Source organism: Ranitomeya variabilis, chromosome 2 (genome assembly GCF_051348905.1).
Source record: "Ranitomeya variabilis isolate aRanVar5 chromosome 2, aRanVar5.hap1, whole genome shotgun sequence".
In the NCBI taxonomy this organism is placed as follows: Eukaryota; Metazoa; Chordata; class Amphibia; order Anura; family Dendrobatidae; genus Ranitomeya; species Ranitomeya variabilis.
In genome coordinates, this window is record NC_135233.1 from 443,523,073 (window position 1) to 443,538,896 (window position 15,824).

At 45.7% G+C, this 15,824-nt stretch overlaps 1 protein-coding gene across 2 annotated transcripts; it reads left to right on the plus strand.

Moving 5' to 3' along the window:
* The first annotated feature begins 6,401 nt into the window (after window positions 1-6,401).
* On the plus strand, window positions 6,402-15,076 carry LOC143806521 (L-lactate dehydrogenase A chain). 2 transcript variants are annotated; one of them, XM_077287146.1, is made up of 8 exons: window positions 6,402-6,556; window positions 9,842-9,976; window positions 10,054-10,171; window positions 10,980-11,153; window positions 11,479-11,652; window positions 12,793-12,910; window positions 13,436-13,559; window positions 14,000-15,076. In XM_077287146.1, the coding sequence occupies exons 2-8, from the start codon at window positions 9,851-9,853 to the stop codon at window positions 14,162-14,164; spliced, it is 999 nt and encodes a 332-aa protein (XP_077143261.1). In that variant the 5' UTR covers window positions 6,402-6,556; window positions 9,842-9,850; the 3' UTR covers window positions 14,165-15,076. The 2 variants fall into 2 exon arrangements, with proteins under 2 accessions (XP_077143261.1, XP_077143260.1); XM_077287145.1 differs by having other exon boundaries at window positions 6,409-6,556; window positions 9,845-9,976.
* Window positions 15,077-15,824: the final 748 nt, after the last annotated feature.

Consider the following 15,824-nt stretch of genomic DNA (forward strand, 5'->3'; position numbering starts at 1 on the left):
GACAGGATCTCGGCGATGAGCCGCCCGTTATGAAATGTAATTGCCTTTTCTCTGCTTATGTAATTAATAAACTGTGACGACCTGTTCAACCCACCTAGGACTGTGTGTTTTCATTACGGGATTGGTCGGAGGGGGAAGGCACTGGTTACGACACCCAGGTCTCCACAGTCTAAAGAAAAAGGACAGAAGAAGAATTGACGCTTTCAGAATGTGCTGGAGAAGGATGTTATCAATACCATGGAAGGCAAGAAAAAGAACAAACAAATCAATTTTGGAACAAATCAAGTTTGACGTGTCACTGGAAGCAAAGGATCACCAAGCTACGACTTGCCTACTCTGGACACATCATACAGAGAGAGCAATCAGTGGTGAAGGACATCATGGTCGGAAGAGTAGAAGGAACAAGGCGAAAAGGAAGATCAGCAACCCTATGGCTTAATACATTCAAACCATCTAGGTGTGAACGAGATTGATCATCCATCAAGTCACCATGACTCGAGATTGAGCCTAAGGCCATTAAAATATAAATATATATATATATATATATATAGGCAAGTTAAAACTGAGATGTTTCCGTTGTCTCAGCTGTGTTATTTCTATGGAAACTGAAGTTGTCAGGCCTCTCTGGTGCAGCTTATCTCAGTGGAAATTATCAGATTCGACAGGCAAAATGCATTCTGCACACAGGTGGCTCCAGCGCAAAGATTAAATGGATCCCACTGGCACTGCTTGTTGGCACCACCACTTTCCAAACCAGGACTTGGTGCTTGTTTTCCCTCTTCTTCCTTTTTTGACCTTCTTTTGATGAGCATTGAGTGATTTTCTTAGTTGCTGGCACCAATGGAGAGGTCATTCAGCTCTGTCTACGTGTAAGGGGTCTCCTGGGAGTATATGAAGACCTCTGAAGGGAAGGATCGGGCATTTTGGAATGTTTTTCGGAGAGCTAAACTGTTACCAGGGGAGTCTTTACTGCTTACTCCTTTTATTGAAGGGACATGAATACTTGGCCAAGACGAGTACTCGTAAGAAGAGAAATGGCCATTGTTTGGACTCACTTGAGCATGGTCAGCTTTAGGCCGCGTGCACACTACAGTTAATTCTCTGTTCGCTCATTTCTTTTTCCAATAAAAAAGGGATAATAACACAGCAGATGGAGGGGAGGTGGTCCACGCATAGGCACAGCTGAGCCTCGTCTGAGGAGGGCGGTGCGCACACGAAAAAGAGCTGGTGCTGGTATCATGTGATAGTAATGCAGACAAATAGTATAAATGAATATACAATAATTTTCCTTTAATGGACCAGAGTCAGAAATTTTTAAGGGATTGTCTCATATAGTACATACATGGCATATTGATAAACGGGGCAGCGGCACCTGCTGTCAGGTAGAGAGCTGGACACTCGGGGCGGCTCTGTGCATTAATTTCTATAAGGAAACATTACTACAGAAAGTGTTTGCTGTGGACCTTTAGTAGTGTAGGTCCCGCAGTGGTATATGACGCTGTGGATATCATGGCGGAAAAGGTGCGATGAAGCCGCATATTTCACTTATTGCATGGCAAAACAGCTGCTGTTGAAATGCCACAAATATCAAACCCGCAGCTCCTTTCAGTTTACGGTGCAGATATATTTCGCAGCGTGTCCATGACACTTTTTAAAACTTTATGCACTTTGTTGGTGCTGTAGAATGCAGCAGTACGTAAATCGCAGCGGAAAATCCAGTGTGTTTTTGCAACATGGAAATTTAACCTATGAACTCCAAACATTGCTAAGAAAACACGGTCAGCACTTTTTGGAGCTCCTGCAAAAATGAACAGTGAAAGTGCTGAGGACTCATTTTCGACAGGAACATTTATGATCTATCCTATCCATAAGCTGTAAATGTCCCGGATGGGAACATCTCTTTGAAAGCATGGGGGGGGGGGAGCCTAAAAATAAAGCGTGTTGAAGTGCCTTCATTGACATTAATTTTGCAGGGTCATCTGGCACCAGATGAATCCAGAATCAGATAATCTAGAAATATGGATAAAGGATCTGGGCTTTAATGAGAATAGAGTGCATATTGTTGTGAATTCTGCTTTTGGGTTCCCTCCGGTGGTTGTTGGTGGTATTGCATTTGGATTGCTTGCAATCCTGGTCAGGTGTTCCTGCTGATTGCAGGCCTGACTGAGGTATTTAGGGTTGCAGGATTCATTAGTCCGTGCCAGTTGTCCATTGTTCTGGGAGGTTTAGGATCTCTTTCTGGTCTTCCTGCCCTGCTGCCAAATCAGCAAAGTGTCTGTGTTTTTGTTTCTGCAGCACACATGCTGTGTGCTTACTATTTAGTGCTATTCATTTGTCTTTTCTTGTTCAGCTTGGACTGTGTCAGGATTTTTACAGTCAAGTTGGATTCTCAGGAGATGCAGATATACGCTCCATGTCTTTAGTTAGATGGTGGAATTCTTGTATTTTCTGCTGTGGATATTTTTTAGGGTTTTATACTGACCACTTAGTATTCTGTCCTATCCTTTCCTATTTAGCTAGAGTGGCCTCTTTTGCTAAATCTTGTTTCCTACCTGCGTATGTCTTTCCTCTAATACTCACCGTCAATATTCGTGGGGGGCTGCCTATTCTTTGGGGTTCTGCTCTGAGGCAAGATAGTATTCCCATTTCCATCTATAGGGGTATTTAGTCCTCCGGCTGTGTCGAGGTGTCTAGGATTTATAGGTACACCCCACGGCTACTTCTAGTTGCGGTGTCAGTTTAGGGATTGCGGTCAGTACAGGTTCCACCTACTCCTGAGAAAGTCTCATGCGGCTCCAAGGTCACCGGATCATAACAGCATATATCCATTTGCATTACACCAGGATTGGCTCAGAAGTCCCTCACTGGTGGTCTCACAATAGCCTGCATTCTGCAGTGGTGGTCTGTAAAAGCACATTCACCTCTACCTGCAGACATATGACACTATTGTAATCACAGAGGCCGATGGTTGCCGCATGATGAAACACCCATATAGGTGACTGCAATTCATCGGGGATGTAACACGGGTTCGGCAGTGGGTGGTTCCCATTACTGCTTATTGCATCTGTGAAATATCAAATGGAAATGGAATTGGATCCAACATTGGCGAGACTTAAATCATGTGAATACCTATCTTGCCCGACCCCGGACCATGCCCCACCTGTTGTGTCTTTTTACTGGGAAGGTCCTCTCCTGAAGCCTTTACGTCTTATGAATCCATTCAGGTTCTCTCTTCTTCCCCCACCACTTTATTTTGTGGGGAGATGGAACACCTATCTTTTAGACAATATTGGGAAGGCTGGGGTGTTGGGATGGGATGCCTTTAGAGTGAATGTCACCTGGTTCCTGGCCACTGATGTGGGGGACCTAAGGAGAAACCTACGCACTCAAAAATGGTGGTTACGAGACAGGAACAGCAATGTCTCCAAAACCCTACCCCTTAGCAAAAAGGAGCATATGAGACAGGAATTTTTTGAAAATGGCGATAAATGTGGCTGTAATGATTAAAGAGGTTGACCATTACTCGGTACTCGGACAGTCCCTTCTCAATCCCTGTTTCCCCCCCAATAACATAATAACACCTATACTCACCTCCGGTAGCAGCGCTGTTCCAGCGGTGTCGGCACTGGCTCTCCTGGAACTCGCATGACATTGTTACATTTTTGCGTCACGCGATTCCTGCGACCAGTCAGCGCTGGCTTTACTCTCATTACTTTTGGATAAATCATATCTGAATGAGGACCCCATCCTCCATCCTGATAGAGACCCCACAAAACTGGGAGAGATTACAAAAACCTGGGAGGGACCTCAACCCTTTGTGCTTCGTACTGACCCATCTCGTTATTACAATCTGATGTCAAAATCAAGAGCTAAAATTTATAGCTAATTGCCCGTGGTCTTGTATCCTGCAGACCTTTCCGACAGCTTGATGGCTTCCGTTACACAGGATTCTCTCCTGCCATCAGTGCAGGTAAGCCAGTCCCAATCTGGGGATAAAGGTCTCCAGTCTCATGGGCAACGTTCACCACCTGAGCATCTACTAAAGCCTCGTTCACACGTCCGATTTTCTCTTGTACAAAAAAAAAAGGGAACAATTTTTTTGATTGGAGTCCGGTCCGAGTGTCATCAGTTTTTCTCATATATGGAGAAAAAAAAAGTTTCTCTATCTTCAACTTTCTGACAGTCTGAAAATCGGAGCGCACTTGTATATCACCCGATTATTTACACGGACCCATAGACTTGCACTGTCAAGAATAGGATATGTCTCTGCCTTTTTCCGCTGACTGCAAGGTGCACAAAAAAATCACGAACATGTGAATGATCCCGTAGATTATCACAGGCACGAGAGCTGTCTGTGAAGGTCACGGCCAGCACTAGGGCGCAAAAATCGGACGTGTGAATGCGGCCTTATACGCGCGAAAGACGCAACTTCCTATTCTCCTCTGTTATGTAGCCGGCTGTAGGGCCAGAGCCGTGGCGGACGCTGAGGTGCTGCAGGGCCAGAACAGAACTGGACTGGGTGGCCCAGCTTTCTCCTCTTTGTCTTTTGGGGGCTGCGGGGCACAGTGCAATCATTGAGACCCCACTGATTTATTATTTAATCTGGTTTTATAGGGTCTCCATATCTTGTGTTGTGCTGCGTGCAGAATGCAGTCACTCACATCTGCACATGTGCCAGGCGCATTATTATGGGGGATTGATGATGTACTGTTATGGGGGATCTGTGGATGATGCACTCTTATGGGGGGGTCTGTGTCTGGCACAGAGTTATAGGGGTCTGTGTCTGGAACAGAGTTATGGGGGTCTGTGTCTGGCACAGTGTTATGGGGGGTCTGTGTCTGGCACAGTGTTATGGGGGGTCTGTGTCTGGCACAGTGTAAGGCTATGTGCACACGATGCGGATTTGCTGCGGATCCGCAGCTGATTTTTCCGTGCAGAAACGCTGCAGATCCGCACTGTGATGTACAGTACAATGTTATTCAATGGAATTAAAAAAAGCTGTGCAGATGGTGCGGAAAAATCAGTGCGGAATTGCTGCAGATTTCAAAGAATGCATGTCACTTCTTTTGTGGGGATCTGCAGCGTTTCTGCACCCCTCCATGATAATAATCCGCAGTGGCAAAAAAACGCAAAAAATCCGCATCAATTCCGCATAAAAAACACATAAAAGCCGCGGCTGCGGATTCTGCCAGGAGATGCGGATTTTGTGCAGAAAATTCTGCACCTCTTTTTCTACGTGTGCACATGGGGGGTCTGTGTCTGGCACAGTGTTATGGGGGGTCTGTGTCTTGCACAGTGTTATGGGGGGTCTGTGTCTGGCAGTGTTATGGGGGGTCTGTGCCTGGCACAGTGTTATGGGGGGTCTGTCTGGCACAGTGTTATGGGGGGTCTGTGTCTGGCACAGTGTTATGGGGGGTCTGTGTCTGGCACAGTGTTATGGGGGATCTGTGTCTGGCACAGTGTTATGAGGGGGTCTGTGTCTGGCACAGTGTTATGGGGGGTCTGTGTCTGGCACAGTGTTATGGGGGGTCTGTGTCTGGCACAGTGTTATGGGGGATCTGTGTCTGGCACAGTGTTATGGGGGTCTGTGTCTGGCAGTGTTATGGGGGTCTGTGTCTGGCAGTGTTATGGGGGGTCTGTGTCTAGCACAGTGTTATGGGGGTCTGTGTCTGGCACAGTGTTATGGGGATCTGTGTCTGGCACAGTGTTATGGGGGGTCTGTGTCTGGCACAGTGTTATGGGGATCTGTGTCTGGCACAGTGTTATGGGGGATCTGTGTCTGGCACAGTGTTATGGGAGATCTGTGGATAATGTACTGTTATGGGGGATCTGTGTCTGGCACAGTGTTATGGGAGATCTGTGGATAATGTACTGTTATGGGGGATCTGTGTCTGGCACAGTGTTATGGGGGTCTGTGTCTGGCACAGTGTTATGGGGGATCTGTGTCTGGCACAGTGTTATGGGGGATCTGTGTCTAGCACAGTTATGGGAGATCTGTGGATAATGTACAGTTATGGGGGATCTGTGTCTGGCACAGTGTTATGGGGGGGTCTGTGTCTGGCACAGTGTTATTGGGGGATATGTGTCCGACAGTGTTATTGGGGATGTCTCCACAGTGTTATGGGGGGTCTGTGTCTGACAGTGTTATTGGGGGGTCTGTGCCTGGCACAGTGTTATTGGGGGGTCTGTGCCTGGCACAGTGTTATGGGGGAATCTGTGTCTGACAATGTTATGGGGGTCTGTGTGTACATACATCGCCATTATCCCCCGGCTCCTCGGTGCCGCCTGATCCTGTCACTTGTCGGACTCGGCATCGATCCGAGTCCTCACCTCATTCCCCACCAGCATCTGCCTCATCACTGCATCATTTCTCAATAGATCCCTCCGCCAGTCGCTGAACCTGAGAGCAGGCACGTCCGCGAGCTATGCAAATGAGGACGCATCACTGCTAACGTCAGGGACAACCCCGATATATATACGTATCCCTCCGCCGGGGCTCCTGTGTGCAGAGCGGGGCGCAGCAGCAGCTGAGAGGAGCAGTCAGACATACACCCAGGTGAGCGCAGCCGCCCGCACCCCAACACTGCGGCCCCGGAGGACGCCTCTGTGATCTGCACCCCCTGTATAATGGGGGGCGCAGGGCACTATTTACTCTGCAGAGGACTGTGTTATATATTCTATAAGAAATGATGGGTGTCAGTAGGCAGGGTTTTAAGTAATGCAAGAAATATATTAATACACATAATAAGCAAGAATATACATTGCACTAATATAATGTGTACATTGTGATGCCACATACATCATTATACATTGCACTGCTACATAGTCATCTATTACAGCTATACCTAGCATGGATATAACGCTATACACTGCACTAATATAATCTGTACATTATAATGTTACATATATCTGTATACAATGCACTAATCAAATTCTATCCATTGTGCTGCTCCATATATTCATACATTACACTTCTGGGGACACCGCTTCACCTAACACAGCTATAAATCTATACATTGCTCTGCTTGATATGTTTCTAACCATTGTGCTAATGAAATGTTATTAATTACACTGGTGTATGTGTTGCATTAATCTATACATTGCTGCACTCATCTGTATGGGTTGCATTATTCTATAGATTGCTGCACTCATCTGCATGGGTTGCATTAAATTATAGATTGCTGCACTCATCTGCATGGGTTGCATTAAATTATAGATTGCTGCACTCATCTGCATGGGTTGCATTAAATTATAGATTGCTGCACTCATCTGCATGGGTTGCATTAATCTATAGATTGCTGCACTCATCTGCATGTGTTGCATTAATCTATACATTGCTGCACTCATCTGCATGTGCTGCATTATTATATACATTGCTGCACTCATCTGTATGTGTTGCGTTAATCTATACTTTGCTAAATTCATCCATACACATTGCCCTTCTGGGGATCCAGGCTTTCTGCTCATTCCTGGGTCAGTCCATCAGATGCACAATCTACGGTGTCATGTAGTCGGCCCCACTTTTCAGGCTGCAGTATTTATAGCCCAGATTTCAATTACTGAAGTGCCTGATAGAAAGTAACAAGTGATGGTGGCGGGGGTGGTCTTGTCATGCTGGCGCCGTGCCCCCTCATCCTCTGCTTCCATGCATTGAGTCAGTCCTGGGGGGGATGCTGAGATGTGAGGGGTGGGGCGGCTGCTGCTTAGAATATTAGGAACTAGGAGAAACTCCATTCTGTCTTTCCTTTTCTTCCTCTGCCTTCTGTGCATCCGATAATGATCTGATGATCACCCAGTAAGGGGTCAGTAGTTGGGATCCTCTAAGGGTCCGGTCTTGTAATCTGCAGTCACGTTACAGCTCACTGGTGGAGTTGGGCAATAACCACAGAATTTCTCAAATTTGCACACAAAAAAAAATGTAACTTCAGTTTCCTGCTCGGCTATATGTAATACTCACAAAGGGTGGTCTATATACCACATTCTGATATGATGAGGGGTGTGGAGAGCGTCATCCCCGTGTCCTTGACTGCAGACATCCTTGTCCCCTGCCGCTACGTACATGATGTCACATCTTCACCAAGAGGAGGCCATCTTGTATATATCTACCTCATCATCCCCGTGTCCTTCACTGCAGACATCCTCGTCCCCTGCTGCTACGTACATGATGTCACATCTCCACCAGGAGGAGGCCATCTTGTATATATCTACCTCATCATCCCCGTGTCCTTCACTGCAGACATCCTCGTCCCCTGCTGCTACGTACATGATGTCACATCTCCACCAGGAGGAGGCCATCTTGTATATATCTACCTCATCATCCCCGTGTCCTTCACTGCAGACATCCTCGTCCCCTGCCACTACGTACATGATGTCACATCTCCACCAGGAGGAGGCCATCTTGTATATATCTACCTCATCATCCTCGATCCCCAGAGATGCTGTAGCTATGGAAACACTGCATATTCCCGAGAGGGTAAATGTCCTTCTCTTTCGGTGACGTTCCTTGTCCTGCTTCCATAGCTTCACAACATGCAGATACCTCAAATTCACCATTAATGGTCCATGACGGTCACTATATTGTCAAAAGTTCTGGATCATTAGGACGCCAGACAAATCTATATACAGTGAAGTGATCGTAGAGACGCTTTGGGCCGCGCAGCAGAGATGGGCCTCGTTACATCACGATAAGAGCCGGTGTTTGAGGTATGAATAAATATATATATAAATATCCTTACAGGAAGCTGTGACAAATACCATTCCCATAAGGGAAAAACCCATATACTGTGCTGCATAATATATATATCTTTTTTTATACATTAAAAAAAATTGTGTGTTTATGTATATTATATTAATCAGGGTTTAGTCCATGTGAGTTTTCACCGCCATATGTACCCGTGAACAGCCGTAGAGATAATACACGTTCTATATGTGAAACAATAGCAATGGAGCACAGATGCGAAATATTTCCGTCTCTTATGAACATGTGAGAAAGAAATATATATTTTGACAAATTTTTGGCACCCGTCGGTTTCTACTATGGGTGTGGGATCCAACGACACGTGGATGACATGGTCGCTACCTGTGCGCCGTCTGTGTGTTTCTTCGTTTTCTGTGGTTCCTGCAGTAAACTGTATGGTATATGTGTGCTATCCGTGGAAAAACAAGGATGTTTCACGTACAAGGAAAAAGGCTTGTGTGAGTCAGGGCTTGGGGATAACGTAGAGTTCGCCTGAATTCCTACATTAAAGGTTCACACTCCGGACCGGGTGCAGGTCTCCGGGCCTGAACGTAGGAGACCCCCCTTCTGGACTCGGACCGTGAATGTCGGCCGTGTGAAGCTTTCCTTATCCTGCTTTTGTCCTGTGGCCGAGCCAGCGTCCGATATTTGGGTGGATCCTATGATCCATGTACGGTCTGACTCCCTCAGCCTGTGACTATAACGCACCCTCGGCCTTTACTTCCTGCTGACACTTGGGTCCCATCCAATTATTCTGATAGGAAGAGCCACAAGGAGCAGTTATACTAATGAGCGCTGCTGGAAACCTCAGGCCTGTGGATATAGCAGAGCTCAGTTTGTCACTTGCTCTGCAGATCTGAATTTCAGGAGTCTGGTAAAAGTTATAGCAGCCAAGAGGATGGTCACCCAGCTTTCCTAGAAACAGATAGTTACATTCTTTAATGCGGGTGTGAGAATATTCCGTACGGTATAGCTTAGCCGTCATTATCGGAGTGGTTTATGGACTCCGATACGGTTCTTGTTTGCAGTCATGAGGCTGCGGGTTAATGTACAACGCCTGGTGCCCTTTATCCCGGCCCTTAGTCTGCACTGTGCTTATTTCAGCAGAGCAAGATGGCAAGTACCAAGGAGAAGCTGATCCACAACGTGGTGCCCGAGGCGGCCTCCTCCCAGAATAAGGTCACCATTGTTGGCGTTGGCGCAGTTGGCATGGCCTGCGCCATCAGCGTCCTGCAGAAGGTGAGACGACTCCCACCATTTACCCAGCAGGTTCCTGTGTGATCCTCATACCCTTACATTGTACATTTCTTCTGCAGGATCTGGCGGATGAACTTGCCTTGGTTGATGTGATTGAAGACAAACTGAAGGGTGAAATGATGGATCTACAACATGGCAGCCTCTTCCTGCGGACTCCTAAGATTGTGTCTGGGAAAGGTAAGTCAGTGATCCATGCAGGGGAACCAATGACCTATTCCCCATACGGGAGTTCCATCCAAATATTAACTTGGAGACATTCCCTATGCCGGGGACCATCCCGGTGAGGACCACTGCATGCCTACAATTTGGGGGGGCATTTTATTTTTCATTTTAAAACCTGTATTTTTGCATTAAGATTTCTTTCAAAGTTTGCACTGTTTTTTTCACTGCTTATTGCTGGTTGCAGAATGAGTGAACTGAGGTTCCAGCAAAGCGCAAAGTCTGATGGAAAAGTTTATATCTGTCTTATCAGCTCCTCTCAGTGGATTTATTACCGTATAAAGTTGGGAGAACTTTATAACTAGAAGTCACCTGAGAGGGGCTCAAGAAGAAGGAATATAAAGTTATAAATTATTCCGTAAAAAAATGAGCTCGCTGACTGTTTCTCAGTCAGTTCATTCTGCAGCAAGCAGTAGATAAATGGAAGATGAGGCAACATATTGTAATAAATCCCAATAGCAAAAATGTCCTTTAGCCAAAAATGCAACTTAAGGGAGTCCATATCCTCTTAAAGGATCTGATATTTTTAAGAAATGGGGTTCATATAATTTGTTTTAAGATCTGTTACTTGCAATGAATTATAATGTTAATTGTTTAATTGCAGAGGTCGGACCCCTGTTTTTTACTGCGCATCTCATTACTATGCATAGGAGCGTCGTAAGCCGGACCCCTTTAAATTTGGCTCGATGCCCCCTAAACCTTGGTGCATGTCGGTGAAAAGCCAGCGGATAAACTGCTGATGGCGACTTCAACCTTGTTGTTGCAGATTACAGTGTCACAGCCAATTCCAAGCTGGTGGTGGTCACAGCCGGAGCCCGTCAGCAGGAAGGCGAGAGCCGCCTGAACCTGGTGCAGCGCAACGTCAACATCTTCAAATTTATCATTCCTAATATTGTAAAGCACAGTCCTAACTGCATCCTGCTGATTGTTTCCAATCCCGGTGAGTCCTGCACTGCAACACTCCAGGGGATGAGGCAGTCCTATGCAATAACGTAGCGGTACTGACCCAGGAGCACAACGGATGATGATCTAGTCCTTCTAGTCTTAAAGGGCCAATAACCCCAAAGTCCACAGACCATAATAGCGCTGATATCTGTCAAACATATGGCTTGTGAAATGTCTCGGCACCAGTGATACATGATATACAGTAGGGTTCTGGGGGGGTCACGTTCCTTTAAACTACAGTCTGAATGGCTGATACCTGGGAGCAATAGATCTGTTAAATGCAAACTTGTTGTTTTTTGTTTTTTTTTATCCTTTCCTAGTGGATGTCTTGACCTACGTAGCCTGGAAAATCAGTGGTTTCCCCAAGCACCGCGTCATCGGCAGCGGCTGCAACCTGGATTCTGCCCGTTTCCGCTACCTAATGGGAGAGAAGCTGGGCATCCACTCCCTGAGCTGCCACGGCTGGGTCATCGGTGAACACGGAGACTCCAGTGGTGAGTGCAATCCTCAGAGATGTAACCTTAGACCCAGTCTATACTTATCTCCTTGGAAAGGTCAAGATGGTAACTCAAGTAGGTCGGACGCTGCGGCCTTCACCCCGAAAGGTCACCGGGGAATATCCCTGCGGTGCTGAATGTCAGCTGTTACCGGGAGACGTAGCTGTGCGGCTCTGCTATATACAGGAACATTCCAATAACTCTTTAATTATTCATTCATTTATTTTTTTTAAGATCTATAAAATATATCTATATATGTATTTTTTTTTCTGATTGCTTGCATTATATGCTGCAGCACTACAGTATTGCAATATATTGTAGAAATGACACTCTCCTATGAAGCCCAGCACAAGACGGGAGGACTCTGATGGCAGCTGTGGGGGACTTCAGGAATCCCACCCCCCCCCCCCCCCCCCCCCCAACTGCCATAGTAGCCTATCTGCTCCTGCAATTGTCCAGTAATGGTGGACTGGGTGCAAGTGCATCAGAAGCTGGTTATTATAAGGGTACGTCTCCACGGTCCGTTTAGCCGGCGGGATCGCCGCAGCGGCGAAGCCGCTCGGCGCTAAGCCCCGCCCCCTTAATGGGACGCGATGGTGCCGGATGTGTACAGTACACATCCGGGATCATCGCACCCCTCGCCGTAGGGCCCTGTGATATGCCTTGCGGGGACGCTGCGTCCCCGCAAGGTGTACGGACATGCTGCGTTCTGAAAAGACGCGCAGCATGTCCGGAGTCGCAGGGCCGCCGCGTGCGGGTTTCCACGCATAGTGGAGACGGGATTTCATTAAATCCCCTCCACTATGCTGGAACATCTGGACGCTGCTTGTTTGACGCTGCAGCGTCAAACAAGCAGCGTTTACGTACCGTGGAAACATACCCTAAAGCCGCTGTTGACAGCAGTGAGCCGAGCTGGCTCTGATCGCTGCTGATACCGGATGTGTAATGCCGCTATCGTCTGCCCGATATAGAGCAGGCTCCGCTCCTGAGCCTGTTCTATTCACCCCTCATGCAACCTGTGATGAAAATGTACGTCATGGGTGAAATCAATGGAAAATGGGAATAGGGGATAGGTGAAAGTTTTAGGTAATCATTTCAGGGCTCTCATGATTTTTTTTTTTCCCCTTGCTCTTTCAGTGCCTGTCTGGAGTGGCGTGAATGTAGCCGGAGTGTCTCTGAAGTCCCTGAATCCGGACCTGGGAGCAGACAACGATAAGGAGAACTGGAAGGAGGTCCACAAACAAGTAGTTGACAGGTACAGAATCTGTATGTGCATGGTCTGTAAAGCTACGCCATATATGCCAGTGGCCCAGAACTACAACTCCCAGCATCTCGAGTGGCCTGCAACCTCATGGTCATCAGCTATGGTCAAATGACTGGTCTGTGAACACTGGCGATATCTGCACCAAATTTTCCATCCAAAAATCTGCGTATTACAGTAGCAGCATTATGGATGAGACTTTACAGAACAGAATTGTATCCACATGCTGCAGATCTGGTATCTAATGCATGTCAATTCATGCAGACTGTAAATTCTGCAGCAAAATTCACAATGTGGAGCTTTTGTTACTGTGGATTTGCTTAAGAAAATCTGTAACAGATTATTCTGTGTGGACAAACACTACAATTCTCAGCTTGCCCTGCTGGGGTTTGATCACAGGTTGTTGATCACCGCCATATACCATAGTGCATACAAACAAAATACTGTCACATTCTCTCTGTGGCTTGTACATATAATGGGAAGAGGCCACTTACAAAATGCCATGAAATTTCCTTGTAGTGCTTATGAAGTGATCAAGCTGAAGGGATACACCTCCTGGGCCATCGGCCTGTCAGTCGCAGATCTTGCAGAAACTACTCTAAAGAATCTCAGACGCGTTCATCCTATTTCCACAATGGTGAAGGTACGAGATCCCCACACTAACTGTATAATGATCAGTGGACTGGTGACTAAAGAAAAGGGCTATGAAAGAATATAACTACTATAATACTGCCCCTATGTACAAGAATATAACTACTATAATACTGCCTCCTATGTACAAGTATAACTACTATAATACTGCTCCTATGTACAAGAATATAACTACTGTAACACTGCCTCCTATGTACAAGAATATAACTACTATAATACTGCCTCCTATGTACAAGAATATAACTACTATAATACTGCCTCCTATGTACAAGAATATAACTACTATAATACTGCTCCTATGTACAAGAATATAACTACTATAATACTGCTCCTATGTACAAGAATATAACTAATACTGCCCCTATGTATTGTAGTTATATTCTGATAATGCTGCCGACTACATGATATTCACCTTGTATACCTCTTTTTCAGGGAATGTACGGCATAAAGGAGGACGTCTTCCTCAGCATCCCCTCCGTTTTGGGTAACCAGGGCATCACCGATGTGGTGAACATGACCCTAAAGCCTGATGAAGAGGAGCGTCTCAGGAAGAGCGCAGACACTCTCTGGTCTATCCAGAAGGAGCTGCAGTTTTAGGCCGCTCTCGTCTGCTCACATGTCCGCTGTCGTTGTCTCATTGTGTTTTTACGTTGCACTTTCTGAGTAGGTCAATTCCCTTGTGTCCTGATCGTCTGTATTTGTGAAGTGTCTACAGCAATGTCCCGATCTGTGCTGGCCGCCGGAGCATAACACCGCATTGTGTGGTATTGCATAATGGCACTAGGTTGGGGGGAAAAACGGTTCAATCAATGACCTCTGGGATTAACAAATCATCACATTCGTGTCCATTAAAACATCTTCCCGGCCCAAAAGAACAAACGGTCCCAATTCATACTTAAGACACAACTTTGGTGGATTTAAAGGGGCCCTATCCCTATTTTTGGAATATCTGATTAATAAAGCAGACTGGCTGTCCTTCCCTTCTCTGCCAATCCAGGTTTGGTCTTGTTGCTATGGATGTATGCAATGCCTAACAACCCTTTTTAAATCTGATTGTCAGGAAGTATTTCCATAGTAACCAGGTTGTCTCAGATTACCCTTAAAATAAGACAAATTGCTGTTCTCGGACCACTGGCAGAGGGTAAGGATTACCAATACTGAAATCCTGCTATCATACTATATTAAGTCAGATTTTTGTTTAAAAAGTAAGTGAAGGAGATCCCCTTTAATTGACATATTATACTTCAATATGGCTGCCTTCACTCCATTATTGTCCATTGACCAAGGAGGATCCTTGGACTATCCAGAAGTATCTGGATGGCTGTTTACAGGGATGATATTTCACATCCAGAATTATGTTCCCACCACCGAAGAGAATCTATAGGATATAATGAATGTCTGTGTCTTGTGTGTTGTCTTTACTTCCATCCAATGAAAGTTTCCTGTATTTACAGCTGAGATTAAAAGGCAACATGGATTTGACACTAATAAAATGAATTTTGGAACTTAGTCTGTGCAGTTCTGGGTCATTCATTCTATCCTTAAAGGGCCACTAACAAATAAAGTTCTATAATTTTTTTTATTTTTTTTTATATAATGAAGGAACTTTAATAACATGTGGAATGTATTCCCCCGTATTGTCTTCTAGTCGTCCAGCTGGAACAAAACTGTGAATATCTGAACAAACTGTCACTGCAATTATTTGCTGAATCCCAGACCTCAATGGGTTAACCCTAACGATCATTAATCATTTTAATATCCAAGCAGCCGTCTATTAGACACTGGTTCCCGTTTCTCAGGTGTGACAAGTAATAACTCCGCTCTCACATTAGCCGGAGAGTTATCTGGATAAACTTTGTACCTTTTTTGTAAACACCAAGTTTTTTTTTTTTTTTTTTTTTTCTTGGCACAAAATCAAGGGTTTTATCGCTTTGGTTTCGTGACATCATCTCCCATGATGTTTTGCAGCAGTCTGAAAAAAAAACGGACGTTTTAACCTTTTAGTGGGGGAGGGGGGAAAGCAAAAAAAAAAAAAAATAGCAAAAAGCCTCAATTTACTTGCAGATTGTCACAGATTTTACGCTATTGCTCCACAAGTTACTTTCTGTGAAAACTTAACTTTTTTTTCTAAGCAGCTTGTGGATGAGATTTAGGCTGGTGTCCCACTTGCAACTGCAATGCTCAGTAACTCAGCAACTGAAACTCACACCTCAATACCGGCACTGCCGCCGGCTCTCGGGACCGGAGCGTTCAGCTG

Excerpts from the sequence above, each read along its gene's own strand:
- LOC143806521 (XM_077287146.1), top strand. The coding sequence starts at position 9,851 with ATGGCAAGTACCAAGGAGAAGCTGATCCACAACGTGGTGCCCGAGGCG. Across the intron at positions 9,977-10,053 it reads CCATCAGCGTCCTGCAGAAG|GATCTGGCGGATGAACTTGC; the intron begins GTGAGACGACTC and ends TTTCTTCTGCAG. Across the intron at positions 10,172-10,979 it reads TAAGATTGTGTCTGGGAAAG|ATTACAGTGTCACAGCCAAT; the intron begins GTAAGTCAGTGA and ends TTGTTGTTGCAG.